This window comes from Oryctolagus cuniculus, chromosome 5, assembly GCF_964237555.1.
Source record: "Oryctolagus cuniculus chromosome 5, mOryCun1.1, whole genome shotgun sequence".
Taxonomy (NCBI): domain Eukaryota; kingdom Metazoa; phylum Chordata; class Mammalia; order Lagomorpha; family Leporidae; genus Oryctolagus; species Oryctolagus cuniculus.
Window position 1 is genome coordinate 64,663,303 of NC_091436.1, and position 21,573 is coordinate 64,684,875.

Here is a 21,573-nt window from a genome sequence, read left to right on the forward strand (position 1 = left end):
GGCCTGAGGGAGGAGGAATACAAAACTGACGCCCACTGTGTGAACAGCAGCGTACAGGCCAGTGCCTTGGCAGCAGTTAAGTCTTGATTTCCATCCTGGAAATGCTGACTGCGTGCATTCCAGGGTTCTCCGAGCCCCGAGACTGGAGCAGCACACCTCTGCAGCGGCAGCGTCTCCTCTCCGGCACGGTCTGGAGAGGACTCTGGGCATCCTCTTGAGCCTTGCACATCCAGGGGCTGCAGAACTCCCCGCCCCGAGGCTGGGCAGGCAGGAGACCAGGCTGGAAGGTCTGCGAGCGACGGCTGGCAGAACCTGGCTCGGTCCCTGGGCAGCAGTGCAAGACGGCGGTAGTGCTGTTGTCACTGAGCACCACGTGTGAGGGAGCTCTAATCACTCTTAGCAGACAGGGACATCAACGTTTGTAAATGTATAGGTTTTTAATATTACCTGAAAGAAAATAGGATTTTGTTGGATTTTATTGAGTTCCTTAAAATATGAGTATCTAAGGCTTCCTTACTTTGCTATACAAGATAATTAATAGTCCCGGTAAACAGTAAGGCCACTGACCAAACTTGCAGGCCACTATGGCCCTTCCCTCGGGGGTCTGGAGGTCACTGAGACAGGTACGTGGTCTTGAAATCTTGGAGTGACGTGTGTACAAAGCCCCCAGGAGCTGCCAGGGAGGAGCTCCCGCGAGGAGAGGCAGACGACTGGCTTCACGCGGTGGTGGCCTCGGAAGCGGTGAGCCGGACGCCCTCCCCGCCGCGCCGCCTCACTGAGACTGAGCTCGTGGCTGCTGAAGGAGCCGGGTCTCGCTTTCCACTCGGCTCTTTGTGGGCCTCGTGCTTTTGTGAGTCTTAAATGAGGTGACCGGACAGGCCTCCAGGAAGATTCCTCCTGCGTTCCTTGCCCAAGGTCATAGGACCATGGCCTCCCACACCTGTGTTAACTTCTCTTTGCTCACGGTGTTGAGGATGATGTGATTCTGATCATACTGTGCACCCCCTGAAAGGGAAGAAGGGAGACAGTGAAGGGAAGTGCGCGAGGGGGGCAGTCACCACAGTACCAGCGAGCACCAGCCAACAGGGTGTGAACACGCAGGGGGCGGGGAGCACCAGTCTGCTCAGGCCCACGCTCTCTCATGAGGTTCCTGAAACTGGGGGGTGCGGGGGACAGCTTAGAGACGGAGGAGGGAGCAGAAGGGACCAAGATGCACTCAGGATCAGAGCTGCTGGGTGCCAATGAGGCAAAGGCCGGCCGAGCAGGCAGAGATGGGAAGGGAGGAGGGGTGGAAAGCAGCGGAAACTGGCGGCACGCAAACTCGTGGCCTTGAAGACGCTGAGTGCCACTGCGCCATCAGTCGGGCATCGGGAACTCCGCCGCCGTCTCCTGCCAGGTTTGCTTACTGGGAACTTCAGGTAAAGACAGCTCGAGGCTTCTGTGGACGGGGAAGCATCACTCACGAGAACAAAGGGTGACCCGAGCAATTTTTCCTTTCAGAGACCGTATCTTTTTTTAGCGTTAGCCTCTACTCTGAGGTTCTGACACCGATCTGTGTAGACACAGGGTGTGACTGCTATTAAATTGATGCCTCAGGCCAAGAAGAAATAAACACAAACCTTCATGAACTCCCAAGGTCTGAAGATGGGCGGAGGAAATCCTCTTGTGTAAGCCTCTCGGGAGAAGCAGGTTTGTATCGTTGGTAACCCAGAGCCTCTACCCAGGTGGGTGTGGGTGTGGGTGTGGGTGCAGGTGCAGGTGCCGTGGGAACAGGAAAGTTGCCACCGCCATACTCTCCAACTCTCCAACATCACTCACCCACACACACACACCCCCGGACAGCACTGGGGCTACAGGAAGGATGGGGCCCTTCAGGAAGCCCGTGGAAAACCCCTCCTGAATTTGAGATCCATGCAGGTTTTTCATGAGACCGATTTTCCATGAACTTTTTGAAGACTCCTTGTATGCACGGATTTTAAAATTTTTTGCACCAAAACTTTTAATTACATTTTCCATATTTTTTTTTTTTTGAAAGATACGCTCATTATCTGAAGGGCAAAATGTCTCTTCATTCTTCAAGAGTAAGGTATCTTACGATCCTTTTTGTATACATCACATTAATTAGAAACAGGAAGACGAGGAAGTGCATGAGAAATAATCTGATTCAGTCTTTTGCTTTTAAAAAGGAAGGACCTAAGTCGTCACAGACTGTTGATGTTTTTTAAAATGAACATGAGTCAGTGTCTACTGTCGTTACAAGGTATGGCGTCTGGAATACAACTTGTTTGCCAAAACAGCTCATTCTGCAAACACAGGAGATGGCTGGAAGGGACAGAACGTGATCAGCTCGAGCTCCAGGCAGTTTTAGCAGGGAACAGGTGGCTCAGCAGTGTGAGCAGAGGCGTGCTTCGCCCCTCGCGCGGCTGTGTGGGGCGCGTGGCCCTACTCTCTCATGTCCACAAGATGGCACCGTTCTCCAGCGTTCTGAAAGTTACTCAGTTCAACAAGAAACTGACTGTCGTAGCTACCAGAGACAGTGGTCACAAATGAACGAGGACTTGATTAATTTATAACTAAAGGATTATTATGCATTAGAACTTACAGCTTGGAGTTCCCAAGTGCAGCCCTAAAGAGACCACCTCCTAAAGCCCCACTAAGTTGGAGCTAAGACTAGAAACCAGGTGTCCTTACTTCTGGCCCACTCCTAGTGTAGCAAGGAGGGGGGGGGGGATCCTATGCTGGGAGCCTCTGGCATGTTGTAGGAATTTTTTATTTGAAAGGCAGAAAGAGAATCTTCCATCACTAGTTGATTTCTCAAATGGCCACCACAGCTAGGGCTGGGCCAGGTAGAAACCAGGAGCTAGGAATTCCATCCAGGTCTCCCAGCTGTATAGCAGAGGCCCAAGCACCTGGACCATCAGCCGCTGCCTTCGCAGGTAGATCAGCAGGTTGAGCAGCTGGGACTGCTGTCAGAAACTACAATGCCAACCCGATTTTGCTGCAAAATACTGGGAGGCAGTGGTCATGGCTCAAGTCATTGGGTTCCTGACTCCCATGTGAGAGGTCTGGATCGTGTGGTGTATTTAGGGAGTAAACTCTCCCTAAATGGGAGCACACTCTCGCTGTTTCTGTCCCTCTGCTTCTCAAATATATTTTTTAACTGAACTACATGCATATGGGAGTTGTCAAAAAGTTCATGGGAAATACACTTGATGAAAACATTATGCATGGGTTTTCAAAATGTTTTGCACGAAAATAAACCTCTTAATTCTATTTTCCACAAGGTTTTTGAAGTGCCCTCCTCATATATGTTGAAAAAATTCAAGAAGAGGGGCTGTCATTGTGGCGTAATGGGTAAAGCTGCCAGCATCCCATGGGGCACCGATTCCTCAACTATTCTCGCTGAGCCAGATCACGGCCCTTATAGTAAAACCCATAGTTTATTAGAGCCCAAGGGTGTTAGGGTGACAAGTTCAGCCAAAATCTCACTCCTGCCTCTGGGCCCTCGGCCTGCTGTGAGGAGCACAGGGGATAATACATGTCAAGTGCTACAAACAAGGGCTGGCACGTAGTGTCTTTCTCGCTGTTACGAATAATAAGATACTAACGATTTTCAAAAGTTAAGTTTTTTTTTTTAAATTCAAGAAAGGCACGTTATAATAAAGAAAACAAACATCATTCTTACCTTTGATATCCAAAACCAAATTTGGCTTTAACTTGCTGTAGATCCTGCCGTCGGATTTCATGCACCAGAACTGACTCTCAGCGTTTTGGTCGAGGGCCAGGCCAAGCTTGGAGCCAGATGTCACCAGGCTGCCCACAATGGTCAGGCAGCAGTCTTCCGCTATCTGCTTAGAGGAACCAACCAGATGCGTCTTAGCAGTGGAGACGTATTTAAGTCTCATAGCAATCAATCCTCTCGTTAAATTGATCTGTACAGTTATCCCGGTCCCTGGCTCCACATGGCCCACGTTAGACACTTCAGCTTTCGGTGAGGGGAACTGGAACCAGACATCCAACATTATGCCCTGAACTTTCGATGACATCAGTGACGGCAAGTTCTCAATACTTGTCCATCATAAGGGATCTCTGCCTTTGGTAAGACTCCCTGTCTAGTGGTGAGAAAAGCCTCGGGATGCTGCAGCTACCCTTTGTGGTAACTTCCCCCATCAGAAGAATCTGATCAAGGCTAGGCCTGCCCCCCGGGCTCCCGGGCCCATCACCTCTGCCAGACTGCCTGTCCGGTATGTGACTGCACTTCAACCCTGTAGCAGCAGAATGGCCAAAGGGCATTTTATCATTTCAAGATTGAAACTGCATTTTTTGGCATCTCTTGTCCCTTCTTCAGGAGAAATGCCTAAATTTTCCTAAATAGCCATGCTACCCAACTATAAAGAAAGAGAGAGAGAGGGGAGGGGTGCGTGCTGTTGTTCAGTGGGTCAAGTCACCATCTTCACACCAGCATCCCAAATGAGTGCAGGTTTGAGTCCCGGCTGCTCCACTAACGCGCCTGGGCAAGCAGCGAATGATGGTCCAAGTGCTTGGGTCACTGCACCCACGTGGGAGATCTGGAAGGAACTGCTGGTTCCTGGCTTCAGCCTGGGTTAGGCCCAGCCGGTGCAGCCATTTGGGGACTGAACCAGCAGATGGAAGATCTCTGTTTCTTCTTCTAATTCCAACTTATAAATAAATAAATCTTAAAACTATAGACTCACTAGAGGCTGCTTTAATGAAAAGTTTACGAGTCGTTCCCTGCCCTCAACCTGCCCTTAACCCGAGGGTCGGCACGTGTGGGGCACCACGTGCTGAGAGACGCTTCTTCGCGGCGTGCTGTGCTACACGGAGACCAAACCCCGCGAGGGCCCGTGACCCCGCACTCCTCCGCCTCGGTCGGTCGAGTGGTTACGTAAATCACCAGGACGTCTGTCAGCAACCGCTGGCGGGCCCCACTCTCTTGACTTGTTTGAGGTTGGCACGCTGTGTGTTCTCGCGTGCCCCGACAGTACGTCTGTTTGCTGCAAGGACGCGTCTCCCTCCAGCCGGGTCAGGCTCAGTGAACAAGGCGTGCTCCTCTCCCAGGGCCGTCTCCCGTCTGCTGACTCATGGCGCACTGCGTCTTTAAACATTGGCAGCCCATGAAAAGCATGCCGTAAAAGAGAGCCCCAGCGGGAGCGCGGCCTGCCCTCATCACGTTCAGCTCTGCAGCGCCCGTCCCAGTGGGCGTGGAGCTCGAGGAGCTGGGCCTGTCCCAACTCTGCAGCAGCGCGAGAGCACCGGGCGTGGGCGGCGTGCGCGGCGCGGGGCCTGCGGGTATCTTCGCCGCCTCTCCCTGCCGTGGGGTTCTCCAAAAGCACAGGCAGACCCAAGAGGGGCTTTCATTCACTGTGCTGGGGGTGGGGGGGTTAAGGAAAAGTGGAAGGGCAACAGAAAAACTTCCTTTTTCTATTGCTACATAAAAATCAATAACAGATAAAAATATTCTCACTGGACTGACCTCCTTTTAAGTTCCTAGACTCGTTCTACCAGAACCAGGAAATATTCTCATTAAAAAAAAACCAAAAACAAACAAACAAACAAAAAAACACACAAAAACTTCAAGTTTCTCTCCCCGAGTGCTGCAGGAACTGTGCAAGAGCACACGTGTCCGAGGACAGGTGAAGAGCCTGCTGCAGGACGAGTCAGCCCCGGCGGAAACCCCGGCAGAAGCCCCGGCAGACCTGGAACCCCGCGCTCACCCTGCACTTGATGCAGCCTTCCTGGTATACCCAGACCTGATCGTCAGCACCGACGTCCTCCATGACCTGGACCCTCAGGAGCTTCAGGTCCTCCAGGTTCCCGTTGGTCGACAGGAATAACCCTGTGGCCTTGTTTCGAAGTCTGAAATAAATCCGCTTCTAGAAGACAAAAATCCCAGTGATAAGTCCGAGGCGGGTTGCGCCGTGGAAGGCGCAGGGCAGGCGCTGACCCCGCGGGCGGGCGGGCGGGCTCGGTGAGGCACAGCCACACTCAGGAGCCGCCACAGCAGCTTCAGGATTTCCTCAGTGAGGTCATCTGACAAGCAATTTCAAGGGGCCCAGGGTAGGGCCTTGTCTGCGGACAAGCCAGGGCATGGGATGGCTGGACAGCATAGATTCTGGAGCAACCACACGGCTCCTCGCCCGCAGCAGCCCCCCCCCCCCCCCCCCCCGTTCGGGAGGGGAGCGCGGGAGAAGGGGAGGTGAGGCCAATGGCGGAGTTGACACTGGTGCTAACGCGCTGCCTTGCATAGGCAAGAGGAGGAGGAGGAAATACCTGAAGGAAAGGTCGTAGGGAGCCGATCTGGCGACAGCCACTGAACTCGTACCAGTTAGGCACTTCAGCGGGGGACAGCAGGAACTGTCGGCCTCGGTAGTTGCCGAACTCGTAAGTCACCCATCTGCAAAACGAAGCCGGCGGCCACAGTGAGCGCCAGTTCCCACTCAGCAGTGGACCCGACGCACTCTCTCTCCCACTGCCTGCAATTTCTAGACTGAACGACCCCATCTCCTGGGACACTCCCAGCAACTGCTTCTTGACAAATAGCATATTTTTAGCAGAAAGATCCATTCTTGAAGAGGAATAGGTAAGTTTTTTTTCCTCCAATAAAGCACAGAGATAGTTTTATTGGGACTCCCCAGCCTTTGCACGCACTGTTCATAAAACACCTCCAGTTGTAACAATGGATACTAAGTCATTTAAACAGTTAATATTCACAAAGGTACATGGAAATGAGGACTAAATAGAAAGTAGTTTTTCTTGTTTCAAATGAGAGTAACCTTTAAATCTGGAAAACCCTGGAGACTCAGGTCCCTTCCACCCAGAAGTGCTGGGGCCACACACATGGGGGGTGTGGGCTCCGGCATGGACCGCTGGGAGCAGCCCTGGACCCTCCCTCCTGCCCAGACGCAACACACTGCAGGGAGAAGGCGCTCTGCCTTGCATCCTGCAATTCTACAGTGTGGTCATTTAGGGAAAACTGTCAGCCATAATTCTACCACCCTGACGTTCCAGAACTGTGCTGTTAAATGGCCAAGTTCCTCTGCAACATTTGATAAATACAGGCCGACAACACCCAGTTTGTGGTGAGTAAAAGAAAACTACTTTCTTGAAAACACTTAATGCATCGATGGTGCTTAACTCATTTTTATATCTGACTCATTTCAAAATTATTAATGCTAAGAAAAAAAAAATCTTCCCAGGTTGACCTTTAATCATTTGTCCTGCAGTCGCTCCTACACAAAGGAAAATCTCAAGTCTGAACTGCAAAATCAAAGGACTTCATCTTTCAAAAGGACTTAAAAATTAAGCTCTTTCTTACTTGCTAAAAGAGCGCTCAGTACATTTGCCGAGCACCTGGGTACAAAGCATTCCCCCAGGGACTTTTGGAAGCCGTTAAAGACAAGGTCTTAACCCAAAAAAAGCTAGAAAACTGAATAAGGAGACAGAGGCATCTTAAACGTGGCTTTGCCCAGTGGGAGAAGTTACTACCAAGGTGCATCATTATTAACTATTACAGAAAATAAGGTGTTAAAATGTCAAGTTGTTTAAAGTAATGCAAGAGAGAAACCTGATCAAATGGGATTTAAAGAAACTACCTGCTTTATTGAGTCAACAAGGAATTACGTCACTCACATGCCACCAACGACCTGAACAGAGCGAATCTGCGTGTTGAATCCCAGGGATCGGAGATTAACCGTTTCTGCATTAAGTTCAATCTTTTTTCCTTTGAAGTTTTCTCTTTCAAAGAGAATAACCGTCGGTTCAGAAAATTCCTGTCGGGGAGCAAAAGCAATGTTCTGTTGCTCATTTTGCTCACAAATCTAATGGATACCCAGGAGAAAACCACCTTGTTGGAAGAAAGGAGCACCAGCTCCGCCTGCTTCCACCCATGCCCGGGCTCCCTCCCCAGGACCGTCAGAGGCGCCGAGGCCGCAGAGCACCAGGCTGGAGGGCAGAAGGGCAGGTGTGTGGGGTTAGGGTCACAGCCCAGGAGGGAATACCTGGGCACAAAAAATGGGAGTGTTTCTGGAATATCAACCTGTCCAACGCAATTTATTTTTGTATTTATTTGAAAGATAAGCCTAAGACAGAGGAATTCAGGTAGAGGGGGAGAGAGACATCTTCCATCTGCTGGTTCAGTCCCCACATGGCCTCACAGACACGGCTGGGCCAGGCTGGAGCCAGGAACTCCTTTGGAATTTCTCTTGGACTTGGCTGTTTTCATGGGGACAGAGGCTGGAAAGCCATGGATATGAAAAGCAAGGGCCAGAGGACTGCAGCAGGCCAGGGTCTGGTGGCCTGGGGGCAGACAGATGGTGCCAACTCAAGGCGCCCTGTACCCATTTTCAAATGTTTTGTTGTTGTTATTGTCTCCTTTGACTTATCAGCAAGACAAGGTTCTGTAAAAGCCATGCTTCCAAACCTTCCTGCAGGCGTCACCACGAGGTAGGAGCCCCATGTTCAAACTGTCAATCATTTTCAAGAAGACAGCAGTGTAAAAAGTTCACGGACTTTCAGAAACACGGGAAGCTGGCAGCTTATGTTTTCCAATTACAGAGCCTTCTGTGCCCTTACAGACAGCAGTCCTGAGAGCAGTGGTGGGGAGAGCACGTGGGGTTTCGGGGACTGCCCTGCCTGCCTCAAGCTTAGCGGCGGGGCTGTGGTGTGGCGACACGAAGGGAAGGGCGGTGGGGACAGGCGACAGAGAACGTACCCAGGAGACACCAATCAGCGTGGTAGCGGCTCTGCTTTGTACGACCACGCTCTTTCCTCAGAGATGGCATGTGAAAAATGTTCCAGACGCTCACCGTGAGTATCAGAAATCAGCCACACAATTTTGAAGGACTGAGTCACAATTCAAGAGGAACAGTCCCTGTATGGGTATGATCCTCACTTCCTAACCTGAACCTGAAAAGGCGGCCGGCCCTATGACGCAGTGGGTTAAGCCTCTGCCTACAGCGCTGGCATCCAATATGGGTGCTGGCTCGCATCCTGGCTGCTCCACTTCTAATCCAGCTCCCTAGTAATGCCCCTGGGAAAGCAGCAGAGAATGGCCCAAGCGCTTGGGCCCCTGCACCCATGGGGGAGACCTGGAAGAAGCTCCTGGCTCTCGCCTGGCCCAGCCCTGGCATTGAGGCTATTTGGGAAATGAACTAGTGGATAGAAGACCCTTCTCCCTCCCCCTCCCCTTCCCCCTCAACTCTGCCTTTCAAATAAATAAAATCTTAAAAGATGCCACGTGGCGTGCCTACATCCCATATTGGAGTTCCTGGGTGCAGGTCCAGCCTCTGCTTCCAGCTCCAGCTCCCTGATAATGTGCACCCTGAGAGGCAGCAGGGTGATAGCCCAGTAGGGTCCCTCCACCCGTGCCGGAGACCCAGATGGAGCCTGAGCTCCCAGCCTCAGCCTTGCCCAGCTGAGCGGACGGGAGGCTTCTCTCCCTCTGTGTGTATCTCTGTCTCTCCCCTTCTACCTTTCAAGTAAAATTAAATAAAAAATGCTTAAAGCCTTACAGCATTCTTTATAAGCTGATGAAGTTTATCACATCTTTCTGTGCCTGTTGCTGTTTTCCTGCCTCGGCAGCATTTCAGTTAAACAGGCAGGCCCAAAACAAAAATCACCAATTACATACGCTTAAGGTTTTTTATGAAAAAACCACAGACATACCCAGACTGCAACTTCTGAGTGTTCTCTTGCAGTTTTGCTCTGATTACTGCGCTGACACTATCAGAGCTTTCTGTCCACAAGGAGGCACCATATTCTGGATTAGCCCACGTGATAAACAGAGTTGGTGAGGGATTACAGATCTCTAACCCACAAACTGACCCAGTGGTGAGGTGGTAACCTGCTACTCATTCTATCAAACTGAAATTAGGAGGACAGAACGTGGGGACAGTGTGGGAAGCAGGAACCCACGGGCAGCACCGCTGGGAGTCTACAGTGGAGGGAGCTGGTGACACTGAAATTGCCTGTTCATATACGTTAAATCCAGCACCTCCATGGCCCCAAGCCACCCATGCAGGTCCCTAGGGACACACATCTGAGGATTACCTGGGTAAGTCAGGGTGGCTAGGTATTAGTGCCAGTTAGAATCAATAAACATACATAGAGCAAAACAGAACTTAAAAAGTGGTTAATGCAAGCATTCAGTTACGTTTATAATGCAATGAGAACTGTAGCATAATGTTTATAGGAATTAAAAGCCAACATACAGTTTTTAGAAAATATCTTTGGCAAGAATACCCAAGCTGTATCCCAACACATCAGAATGGGTGCCTGTGAAGGGGAGAGGGATGGAAGTGGGGAGGGGGCCAGAGCTAGCGGAGCACCCCACCCCCGGGCTGGGAAGCAGCCGGCAGGAACATCTGTGACGCTCAAGTTGGGCAGGGACCTAACGGCACAGCACGGGCAGCGCCCGGCAGCTGTGCTCCCTCTGCGTCCAGCTCTCACCCCGACAGGTTCTTGCTGCTGGGGTCCTGCTCCGAGACCCACCCGCTGGCACAGTGCTCCGTTCAGGCCGGCATACTTACAACATCTATAAAACGGAGGGACTTGAGAGTTGCTCCGGGCAGGCATCCCATGGCGGAGAGACAAGGATAGTGACCTTCTTCCAGCACATACTGATTGCCCGAGAAGTTCTCTCCATCATAGGCAACCCAGCTACGGGAGGAAAAGCCACACACACTGAGTATGCAACTTGAGTACTTCCTGTGAGGCGCACGCGTTTTTAGGGACAGCTCGCTATAGTTTAAGTACAACACTTGTGGCTATCAGGGCTCGCTCTTCAGAAACATCCGTACGTACATACTTACTGCATTTCATCTTGTGACCAACTAACACGCCAAGTCAGTTAACTCTGCATTTGGGAAGTAAAACCTCTCCACGAAATCACTTTTTACCTCTCCACCTGCCGCCTGCCTTGCTCCTCTCAACCTGCTACCAGGCTGCCATCCAAGGTTGCTTCGAGCCCTCGAGTTCGTTTTGAAGAACCACCTGCTGCAACTGCTGTAGCTACTCGGGCATCAGGGCCTGCTGCTTTCCTCCCCGACCCTCCGAACACTCCCAGCCCCTCTGCCCTGGGCCAGGAGCCAGGACATCCCAGGGGCTTGGTCTCTCCAGGCCTCCCGTGGAAGGATAAGCTGGGTTGGTGATGCCTCTCCAGAGGGCCTTGTGTTCTGTTGTCCAAACCCAACGCATGCTTGCTAGGGACCCACTGTGTAGCAGGTACTTTTCTGTGGCCAGAGATTCAGCAGAGAACAAACCCAGCTCCTTGTTCTCTGGAAGTCTGGCCAGAATAAGAAGCAGGGTAGGCGGGATAAAGAGGAGCTGGGCTGTGTGGAGAGGTGTGAAGTTTTACCTCTAGTCAGTGTCTGAATGCAAAACCAGTGCTCAGTCCCTGTGCAAGGCTACATGGTGGGACAGTGCTCTGTGGACCATAAAGACCTCTGATTGCAGCCAGCTTCACGGTTCAACTCTCAGCTGCTCCACTTCTGATCCGGCTCCCTGCTAGTGCACCCGGGAAGGTAGCAGGGGATGATCCAAGTGCTTGGGCCCCTGCACCCATGCTGGAGACCAGGATGGAGTTCCAGGCTCCTGGCTTGGGCCTAGACCAACCCCAGCTGTTAGCAGCAATTTGGGGAGTGAGACAGTGGATGGAAAATTTCTCTTTGTCTCTCCTGCTCTGTCACTCTATTTTTCAAATAAGTAAATAAATCTTAAGAACAAACCTCCATGATGAAAGGCACCAATACTGTTATTATCAGTGCGAGGCACGGAGTGCTCCTAAGGGTTCCTAAGTTCCCTTAGCCTGGGGCTCTCCCTTTTGTACTGGAGCTTTTGTCCCACTGCGCTGTTCTGCAGGGCCCTCTGAGCCCGCTGCCGGTCCTGTCTTGTTTTCTACTGCATCCATCGAAATTCAACACGCCTGGGGGATTCTTACAGCCTGATCCCACCATCCCCTCCCAGTCCAACCCGGCTCTCCTCCCCAGCACAAAGCCCCGGGGAGACCAACTGCCCTCCAGCCATGGACTTATCTTCACTAGCCAATCATGCAGCGTGCCCATTCTATTCCTAGCTACCTGTCTAAAAGAAAATCTAGGGGGCCAGCGCTGTGGTGTAGTGGGTAAGCCACTGCCTGCAGCACTGGCATCCCAAATAGGTGCCAGTTCGAGTCCCAACTGCTCCACGTCCAAGCCAGCTCCCTGCTGATGTGCCTGGGAGAGCAGAAGATGGCCCAAACGCTTAGGCTCCTGCGTCCACGTGGGAGACCCAGATGGAATTCCAGGCTCCTAACTGGCCTGGCTCAGCCCTGGCTATCCATGAAGTAAACCAGCAAATGAAAGATATTCTCTCTCTCTTTTCCCTCTCCCTCTCTCTCTGTATCTCTGCTTTTCAAATAAATAAATCTTTAAAAAAAAAAAAAAAAAAAGCGAAGGTTCCTGGAGAGGAACCTTAGCAAATATCTAGAGTGCAGCTCTCCCGTTACAGATGATGGAGTGTGTAGAGAGCACAGAACCTGGTCTGGGGCCAGCACTGTGGCACAGTGGGTTAAGCCAACGCCTGTGACGTGGGCATCCCATATGAGCACCGGTTTGAGTCTCGGCTGCCCTGCTTCCAATCCAGCTCCCTGCTAATGCACCTGGGAAAGCAGAAGATGGCCCAAGTGCTTGGGGCCACTGCCACCCATTTGGGAGACTTAAATGGCATTCCAGGCTCCTGACTTTGGCCTGGCTGTTGTGGCCATCTGGGGAGTGAACCAGTAGATGGAAGATCTCTCTCTCTGTCTCTCCCTCTGTAACTCTGCCTTTCAAATAAATAAACCAATCTTTAAAGGGAAAAAAAAAATCGTGGCCTGAATTCCATTGCACAAGGAGGTGATCTTCAGCTTCCCCAACCCACATTGGCACCCATATGTCTTGTGACTTCAAGCACACTTTCCAGCTAAGGTGGTGGATTTGCAGAGGGCCAGGCACTCAATGGGTGTCCCTAGGTTCTTGCCGACGTGGGAATTCTCTTACCCCAGAGGTCTGGCTCTGTCACACCACTGTGTTGCTCACCTGCCTCCTAAAACTCTGCAAGACTTGGTAGAAAATGAGTCGTCAATTTGACTTGTTGTTTCTTCAAAAATTTCACAGTGACCTTGAAACTGTGGCTCCGAAAACAAGTGGATCTTTGAGAAAGCAGAAACACACACAAAATGATTTTCCTAAAGTCGCAAACTACAGCTTGTGAAATGATGACCCTCCCGTGCCGTGTTAGCGCTCATCGTGGTAACTTGGTGTGAATTTTATGAATGCTGCACTTTTCTGTTTCTGCACTAATGACCAGTTAGAAACACGCTGGCTGCGCCGTTCATGGCTGTTTTAATTCAGAGGCATCAAAGGACAAGCCAACAACAGAAGCGACTTTCAGTGGAACACCCTCTTGTTAACAAGCCGTGAGCCACTTTAAAGCTTTGCCGTGGTCCCCAGTCCTCACATTAGCAGTGATCCCTGTTTTGGAAACAGGTAGTATCGGTGTCTTCTCTCAATGGAAGACACTTGCTGACTCATGACAATGTTGTACCTGCCCATACGGGAGGCTGCGGGTGGTGGCTGTGCCCCTGTAATTATGGCTGGCTGAACACTTCCAGTAAAAGGCCCATGTAACAAATGTAATGCTTCAGCGGATTTAAAGACTCAGCATTCAAAGGGCTTGAGTGAGACCATATAAAATGTTTGATGCAGACACAGCAAACAGGAAAATTCACTCTACTACTTAGCAGATGAACTGCATGCTGTTGTTTGAAATATTAGTTTTAGTTTATTAATGTAAACTCTGACTTGATGTTATGCTATAAAGTTCAATGTTAAATATGAGCATTTTATCAGAAATCTTTAGACATGAGTCAGTGTTGTCAATTAAGCATTAAAGTCAACTTAAATTCCATTTTTAAAATATAATTGTGCTTTCAGGAATAAAAATGGATAAAACTAGCAAAATGTCTCAAATGTCTGATGTTTTACATGTAAGTTCAGCTTCCTCAAGGGAAGCCTCCCATTTATAAAATATAACATATTTTAAAGTTACCTGATTTCGTCTCCTTGGCCCATTGAAAGAATCCTAAAAATGTTGAAAGGAAGAAAAAAGGGAATGAATGGAACAAACATGTTGGAAAGCAGTTTTTTTTTCCCTCCCAGATCATCGCAATTACTGTTAAAAATAATCTGAGTATTTTTCATTACAGTCAATGTTATATGAACCAGAAGCACACATTACAGAAGTCCAAATTCAGTTAAATATCCTCATTTAAAAATATAACTCCTTACCAAACTTATAGGTTGAACGGAAGAGATCTTACAATTTTTGCCTCCCCAGTCCTCAAAAGTAGTGTATAAGCCTTTATCCAGTATATACTGCTCTCCTGTGAAATCAGGATTTTCATAGGCTACCCATCTAAAGAAAGAAAAACACCTTCTTAGTGGAGTTCATATTTTACACATCAAACTGTCACACTGTCCTCAGATGCACTGTTCAGAAGTTTCCATTTGTTTGACTAAGCAGGCTCCTTAATTTTTCTGATTCTCCATTAACCTTTATGAGCAGACAGACTTATCTTCGTGACAAATGAAAGTGTTAAAGGAAATCTGTCGATGTCAACTCTTGAGGTCTTCATTTATCAAATCCTAGTCCTTGAGAAAGCTCCAGTGGGGATACTTTGTGTTTTCCTAATTCCATTAAACAAGCAAACTGGACTAAGAAGAACCTGGTTCTTTAATAAGCAAGGATTCTTTGTGTTTCAATACTGAAACAATGTTGCCGGAAGATCCTGGCAGGAAGCAACATCTCTGTTACACCACAAACCACCCACACAGCAGGGAGGAGAGTCAACAGAAAAAAAAATGCTACACAAAATGTAGCGAAGGAACTCAACTTTTGTTTCAGTAAGTATTTCCACGAAGACACACTTATGTAATAAGCAAAACTGAACAAACTCCCAGGAATACTAGACAAATCTCTTTGAGGGATGTTTTCATTTGTTATCTTTTAAGTGATCTACACTCAAAGGAAAATCAACAAAGCCAAGTGATGACACTGTTTCCTATCTCAGGACAGAGTCTTTGAAGGGAGGAAAGTGGTTCCATCTGTTACAGGCACACATACTCAGCGCCCACTCAGTTAATGCACCGCTCTGATGGTGCTTGCTGCCTGCAAGAACGGCACCTGAACCTGCACGGTGCTTGGAACGGTCTAAAGCGCTCCCACATCTGCCATCATCCTGAAGCCCGTGCTCCCACGTCACAGATGTGAGGACCGTATGCATTCAGTAAACTGCCCATTTGCCACAGGCCAGCAGCCAGGCTCACACTTGGAATACAAAGAGGCAAAAGACAGCATCCTTTCCCTGCAGTGTTCACAGGTGGGAACGCAGCATCCAGTGGGACTTCTGAGCAGTGAGTGTTCTGGACAAAAAGTGATCCAAACAGGGGGACACAGTCGATCCATGGCCAGAACAGGTTTGCGCCTTCTGAGGCTAACCGCCCTCTCCTTTGCTTTGTGACCCGAGCTGCCAGGTGCCACGGTTCCCTTCCACTGACTGTTCTATCAAACCATACCTGGGGCCGGCATCATGGCTGCAGGAGGCTAAGCCACCCCCTGCAATGCCAGCATCCCAGATCACAGCACCAGTTTCAGCCCCCGCTGCCCCACTTCCAGTCCAGCTCCCTGCTAATGCTCCTGGGAAGGCAATGGAAGATGGCTCAAATACTTGGGTACCTGCCACCCACGTGAGAGAGCTGGATGCAGCTCCAGGCTTCTGGCTTCAGCCTGGCCCAGCTGTGGTCACTGCAGCCACTGGGGGAGTGAACCAGCAGACAAAACATCTCTGTCTCTCCTTCTCTCTCTCTGCCACTCTGCCTTTCAAACAAATAAATATTTTGAAATTACCTAAACAGTCTATACACTTTGTACACTGGCTGCTTGGCAGGAAGATCTGACATGAGTTAGAGAACAGAGTGTCATGGGCCGTGTGGAATCCAGGTTTGGAGGGCCATCAGCCAGTGAGGAGGGGAGGCCAGAGCCCACAGCAGAGAAGACAGCAGCCAGGATGGTCCCAGAAGCAGCACTGGCAGGGCTGCCTCCTCGCAAGCATGCAGCCTGCATTTCCCTACAAAACTACTCCTTGTGAGGTGGCACACGACACCCAGCTGAGGCCAAGCTGCCGAAGCGGGAGAACAAGGCAGTGAGATGGGACCTGCGTTGACACAGTGCTGTTGTCACCCCATGATGCAGCCCCGGATGAGTCACCCATGAATACGAGGGGCAGAGAGGTGAACCCCAGCAATCCAGATCAAGATTCTCTGCTCTGTGACCTGGAGCCTGCTGACAGCTTATACTTGGCACTCGAGGGAACTCCTCACTGTCCTTGCTCTGAGCCACTGCACACAGGGGAATGCACCTTCTAAGCCTTCGATTGCTGGGTTCCTAAGGGTTCTTCCCAAAAGCTGCTCACTGCTCCACAGCTGATACCCACGTGACCAGGGGCACCTGGTAGACACTGCCACAGAACATGAATTGCAAAAACATTTTTGGTTTTGTTTTTACTTTGGGTTCCATGCTAAAGAATAAAGAACTAAACTAAGATGCTTATTTATCAAAAGAAAGCCATTAAAACAAAATCACTGCCTGTGAGACTAGTCTCCCGCTCTCATCACGAGCCATCTCAGCTGTCCTACCCTGAGTCTGGAAAGTAAGCTCTCTCTGCAGCAGGTCCCCAAAGCACTCAGTCTGTACCTCTTTGGTAGGAAGAACAACTATAACTGCTTTGCACAGAACAGGCCTCCGTAAATATTTGTCAAAAGTCAAGTTGAAATAGAAGGAAGCAGCTGGCGCTGGTATGTGCGGAAGCCTCTCCACGTCCACAGACCGTAAGAAGAGGCACCCATTGGATGAGTGTGTGTGCAGGTGCGTGTGTGCGTACATGCGTCCCCTTCAACTCCCCCCACAACATGAAATCCAACGACTACAACCAGAATGCATAAGCCAGGAAACCTTCTGAACAACTAGAAATGACTCACATAAAAGCAACATTGTATAAAGGAAACCAGCTTCCTCTAAGCAAGGGCTGGGGAAAAAGGAAAGGAGACAGGTCCGTGCACAGTAATTCCACCTGTGCTACCAGCATAATCAACATAAATGCCCCAAGAGGATTCTACGCAGCATCCCTTTGCTTCCTTTGCTGGGCTGGATGACTGGCCTCTCAGCAATGGAACCAACACACCTGGTCAGTTTCAGCAGCCTGAGCAGGTCGCGGCATTTGCCTTCTAAGGAATAATCAGTAAAGACAACCTGTGATACTGCAGAGCCGCAGCAACGTTCCAGATGACCTCGGCCTTCTGCAAATCACCCACCAGGATTCTGAAACGCCAGGGCTTCAAAACAGGCCCCGAGAGAAGGCATTTCCTTCCAAGAAGGGAAGACTCAGAAGTCATGGATGTCATTCTGCCGAAAGGTGGCACCACAAGCAATAGCCTACGCTGCTTAGATTTGGTGAGCGTGAGTAATAGTCAAGGTATATTACCTCGTCGACACATCCCACATATCCAGGCTATTGTGGGAGGCCCCATGAAGTACAATAGAATGACTCAAACAGCCTAGGTCATGCATGGATGGCATCAAACACTTGCAACAGAACCAATGTCAGATTACCTCACGTGAGCATTTAGGGAGACTCTCACTTTCCAGAACGTAGAAGGAACACCAGCATGGGTCACACAAATACTTACGCGACTCCCAGCAATGCTCTGGTTTTGCCCATCTAGTGTCTATCCCTGCTCTCCCTGCGTTCCCGGGGAAGCCCCTGCCCGATCATTCCCCACGGCTCCCAGGGTCAACGTGCCTTATGTCTCAGCTCTCAGAATGGGCGCATACTCGAGCCCGGCCATCTCCCTGACTGAGGGGCTTGGCTCGAGCACGTGCGCATGACTCAGGCATCAAAGTCAAAACTGGCACTTCCGAGGGAGAGAGCAGCCCTTTTCACTGTAAGCACTGAGCGAGAACAAAGGTCAGATGCAGCTCTAGGCCAGCAGAGGAAAAGAGCCCGCCTAAGGTGAAGCCAACAGAAGAAAAAGAAACCCGGTCAGGAGGCAGAGACCACATTCTGAGCACCGAGTTTGATCCCTTGCATCCAGCCAGGCCAGAAGCGGAATCTTCCCCCGGAGTTCTGGTTACATAGTCGCCTGAGCCAGTTTAGCTTGGCTTGCTGTCACCTGCGTGCCAGAGAGTCCTCACTGATCACCGTTCAACGTGAACTTGTTCTGTCACTCGTAAAGCACTCAACTGCTAACTCCAAGGACACTGAAACAATCACGTTTATGTCCAAACGACAGCGAGGAAATGCACTGGAGCAGGGGTGGCAAGTCGGGCGATCTAATGGGACTTGGTCCCACCGCAGGCTGCCATGTCAGGTTACTACTGTTGCTCAATTCCCATAATCAGAAATGCATGCTGTTCCATGCAGATCGACAAGGGAAGCAGATTTGTGGCTCTCCATCATGAGGTGCACCCAAAAGCCTACTCCAATGTTTTGCTACATTTAAAAAAAAAAATATCATATGAGACATTTTAATAAAATTAGGAAAATGTTGTGGCCATGTATTAAAATGCCTGAATTACTGTTTAGCTACTGACATACTTATTGAGAGCTTATTTGATGTCAAAGGTTCTATTGGTTTAACACAAACCAAGGTGAAATCCATGCTGAAAATTCCAATTGAATTATTTTACTTACACTCCACTCAGTACATTAATAGACTGTGTCTTCACTCCATATCCAGTCTCCTTTAAATTAGCGACAATTCCCAACACATCAATACTGGAACCTTTGGATCCAAAGTTTTTCTCACTGTACATTATCATATGAGCATTTGAGAAGTCCTATTGAGAAAAAAAAATTCAAAATTCAAAAGCTGGCCAACTATTATCCAAAACAGACCAGGTTTTAGCCACTAGCTTCTTGAGAACTTACACCTAAAATGGGCCGTAGAGACTGGAGTTCTCCACTGTAACCGCCCCAGTCTTGCCAGTCCTTGTATTCTCCCTCTTCCAGCAAATACTGATGGCCTGTGAAGCCAGGCTTTTCATAAGCCACCCAGCTGCAGAGAGAGAACAGGAAGAAGCAGTTGCTTTCAGACACTGAAATTTCCCCGTGTACATCTCCGTTTTATTGACAGATACAAATAGTTACGAAGCTCCAGGTGAACTTCTGTATTAGTATTTGAATTCTCTAAAATTTGGGAGAGGAACAGGCTGGACCCTACCTCACAGTTCCGCAAGGGCGCGTAGGGAACGCATGTGCACAAGCCCATGTGTGCGTGTATGTTTAATAAGAACAGACTCAAAAGAACACCAGAGAAGTGAAGCTAGACTTTCTTCAAGTAGTCATTACAATTTTATGAATTTTTGACTATTTCTATGACCCATTTCAGTGTGTGCATCTGCAGGGAATGGCTAAAAATCTATAAATGCAAAACAATGAACGTTAGAAAGCACTAACAATTCAGTAGTTTGGAGATCATTCCAATAACGGAGACCCTAGGTGTCCGCGATCAGGACAGGCCAGGTCATCACTGGCCTTTGCCAGGGGACCCCACCCACGCCAGGCCGAAGAGAACATGGAGACAGGCGTGGACACCACGGTACCTTTGCGGGGGAGGGGAGGGAGGCATGTGCAGTGCCTTGTTAAGGAAAAGAAGCGGTGCTCGGTGACCCTCGTCTACTCACATGCCTCTCAGGACTTTCATGGAGCCCACCGATGACAATGGCAGACAAGCGTCTCCTGCCGTTTCTCCCGTCTCACCTCCTTCCACGCTAAGACTACACATATCTGTCTCCAGCTCCACACATTTCCCCTCAAAGAAAGGCTTTTCATAAATAACAACCTACAACGGAGATGAGACACAGCCACAAGTCGCAAGGAGTTAAATATCCTGACAGATAAATATTCAATCAGTCATTTGATATCATTAAGTCCTGGAACACAAATTAAACCTCTGAATCATGTTTTTAAAAATTAACTAGATCCCAACCTATGATAATGTAGCAAAAAAAAAAAAAAAAAGGCTGTTTTCCCTGGTGTGGTATAGCCCAAAGCCAAGTTTCAAAAGCCTGTTTTTTGTTAATTTATTTTTGTTCAGTGCCTAGAAGTGGCATTTAGAATGTTAAATATAACCACCAATTACAAACCTAACAATGAACGCTTTGAGCCACGGCTACACATCCTGTTAGTGATGACCAGCATGATTAGCACCCTGCTCTAGCCTGAAGGATGGCACGTGTGAGCTGAGTTTCCTTCCGCTGTAATTACGTTTGACGGAGGTTTGTATGTGAAGCCACACAAGCATGATCTGCATGGAGACAGAGTGGGGATAGATGGTGGGTGGGTGTGTGTGTGTATGTGTTTACCTTGGGATCTGTAGGGAATTCAACTTTACGGCCACCCTGGAAAGAAAAACAACAAAGAAAAACAGTTTCCCACTGACACATAAACCATTGTATATCACCCACAGCAGTTTGTGGTGAGCTGATGAACCTCACAGCATAAATGCATCCCAGTTTTTTTTTTTTTTTTTTTTTAAGATCTATTTATTTATTTGAAAGGCAGAGTGACAGAAAGGGAGAGACGGAGATGCTCTATCCACTGATTCATTCCCCAGATGACTGCAGTGGCCTGGGCCAAAATGTTTCAAAGCCAGGAGCCAGGACCTTCATCCAGGTCTCCCACGTGGGCAGCAGGGGCCTAAGCACCTGGGCTGTCTTCCACTGCTTTTCCCAGGCCATCAGCAGGGAGCTAGACCAGCAGTGGAGTGCTGGTGCCTATATGGGATCCTAGCAATGGCTTTACCTGCTATGCCACAGCGCCAACCCTCCCAGTTTAATGTCTGTGCAACAGTTCTAAAATTGCCCTCAGGCACATGAAGACACAAGAGAAAGCCCCGTTAGAGTAGTCTCTCACAGTGGTCTGTTGTGTAAGCAGAATCTGCATGTTCAGTGTGTCTTTTTCACTTAATTCTTTTTAACTCAACAAAACTTCTCATAAAATTCTGAATTTCTCGGGGCTGGCATTGTGGCATAGCAGGTAAAGCCACTGCCTGTGATGCTGGCATCCCATATGGGTGCCAGTTTGAGTCCTGGCTGCTTCACTTCCAATCCAGCCCCCTGCTAATGCACCTGCATTCCCAGAAGATGGCCTAGGTATTTGGGGCACTGCCAGTTATGTGGGCACCTGGCTCCTGGCTTCAGCCTGGCCCAGCCCCAGTCTTCCAGTCTTTGCAGCTACTTGGGGTGTGAATCAGTAGACAGAAGGTCTCTCTCTCTAACTCTGTCTTTCAAATAAAAAAAAAAATCTGAATTTCTCACTGCTCTTGATAAATAATCCTAAAAGCTAATGTCTGGGGACCTGGATCCCCACCTTGACCTTCAGCATTTGTTAATCCCACACTGGGTTCATCGTTCAGCCTGGCACAGGCCCCAGTTTGCCTGGCCCCACCACTCCCTTTGGTGCAACTCCCAGACAGCCTC

The 21,573-nt window shown here is 49.4% G+C and overlaps 1 protein-coding gene across 3 annotated transcripts in view; it reads right to left on the reverse strand.

The window, feature by feature from the left end:
* Positions 1 to 418: 418 nt before the first annotated feature.
* Positions 419 to 21,573, reverse strand: part of CRYBG1 (crystallin beta-gamma domain containing 1) — a 205,530-nt gene continuing 184,375 nt past the window's right edge. For all 3 annotated transcript variants that reach the window (XM_070073735.1, XM_070073736.1, XM_070073738.1), the window contains 13 exons: positions 20,458 to 20,493; positions 19,777 to 19,934; positions 19,022 to 19,148; positions 18,785 to 18,930; positions 14,325 to 14,451; positions 14,086 to 14,118; positions 13,074 to 13,186; positions 10,548 to 10,677; positions 7,651 to 7,790; positions 6,292 to 6,415; positions 5,736 to 5,894; positions 3,686 to 3,848; positions 419 to 1,005 (listed from right to left, as the gene is read on the reverse strand). In XM_070073735.1, coding sequence (XP_069929836.1) covers positions 917 to 1,005; positions 3,686 to 3,848; positions 5,736 to 5,894; positions 6,292 to 6,415; positions 7,651 to 7,790; positions 10,548 to 10,677; positions 13,074 to 13,186; positions 14,086 to 14,118; positions 14,325 to 14,451; positions 18,785 to 18,930; positions 19,022 to 19,148; positions 19,777 to 19,934; positions 20,458 to 20,493 — 1,545 coding nt within the window. In that variant the 3' untranslated portion in view covers positions 419 to 916. The remainder of the gene's footprint in view (positions 1,006 to 3,685; positions 3,849 to 5,735; positions 5,895 to 6,291; positions 6,416 to 7,650; positions 7,791 to 10,547; positions 10,678 to 13,073; positions 13,187 to 14,085; positions 14,119 to 14,324; positions 14,452 to 18,784; positions 18,931 to 19,021; positions 19,149 to 19,776; positions 19,935 to 20,457; positions 20,494 to 21,573) is intronic.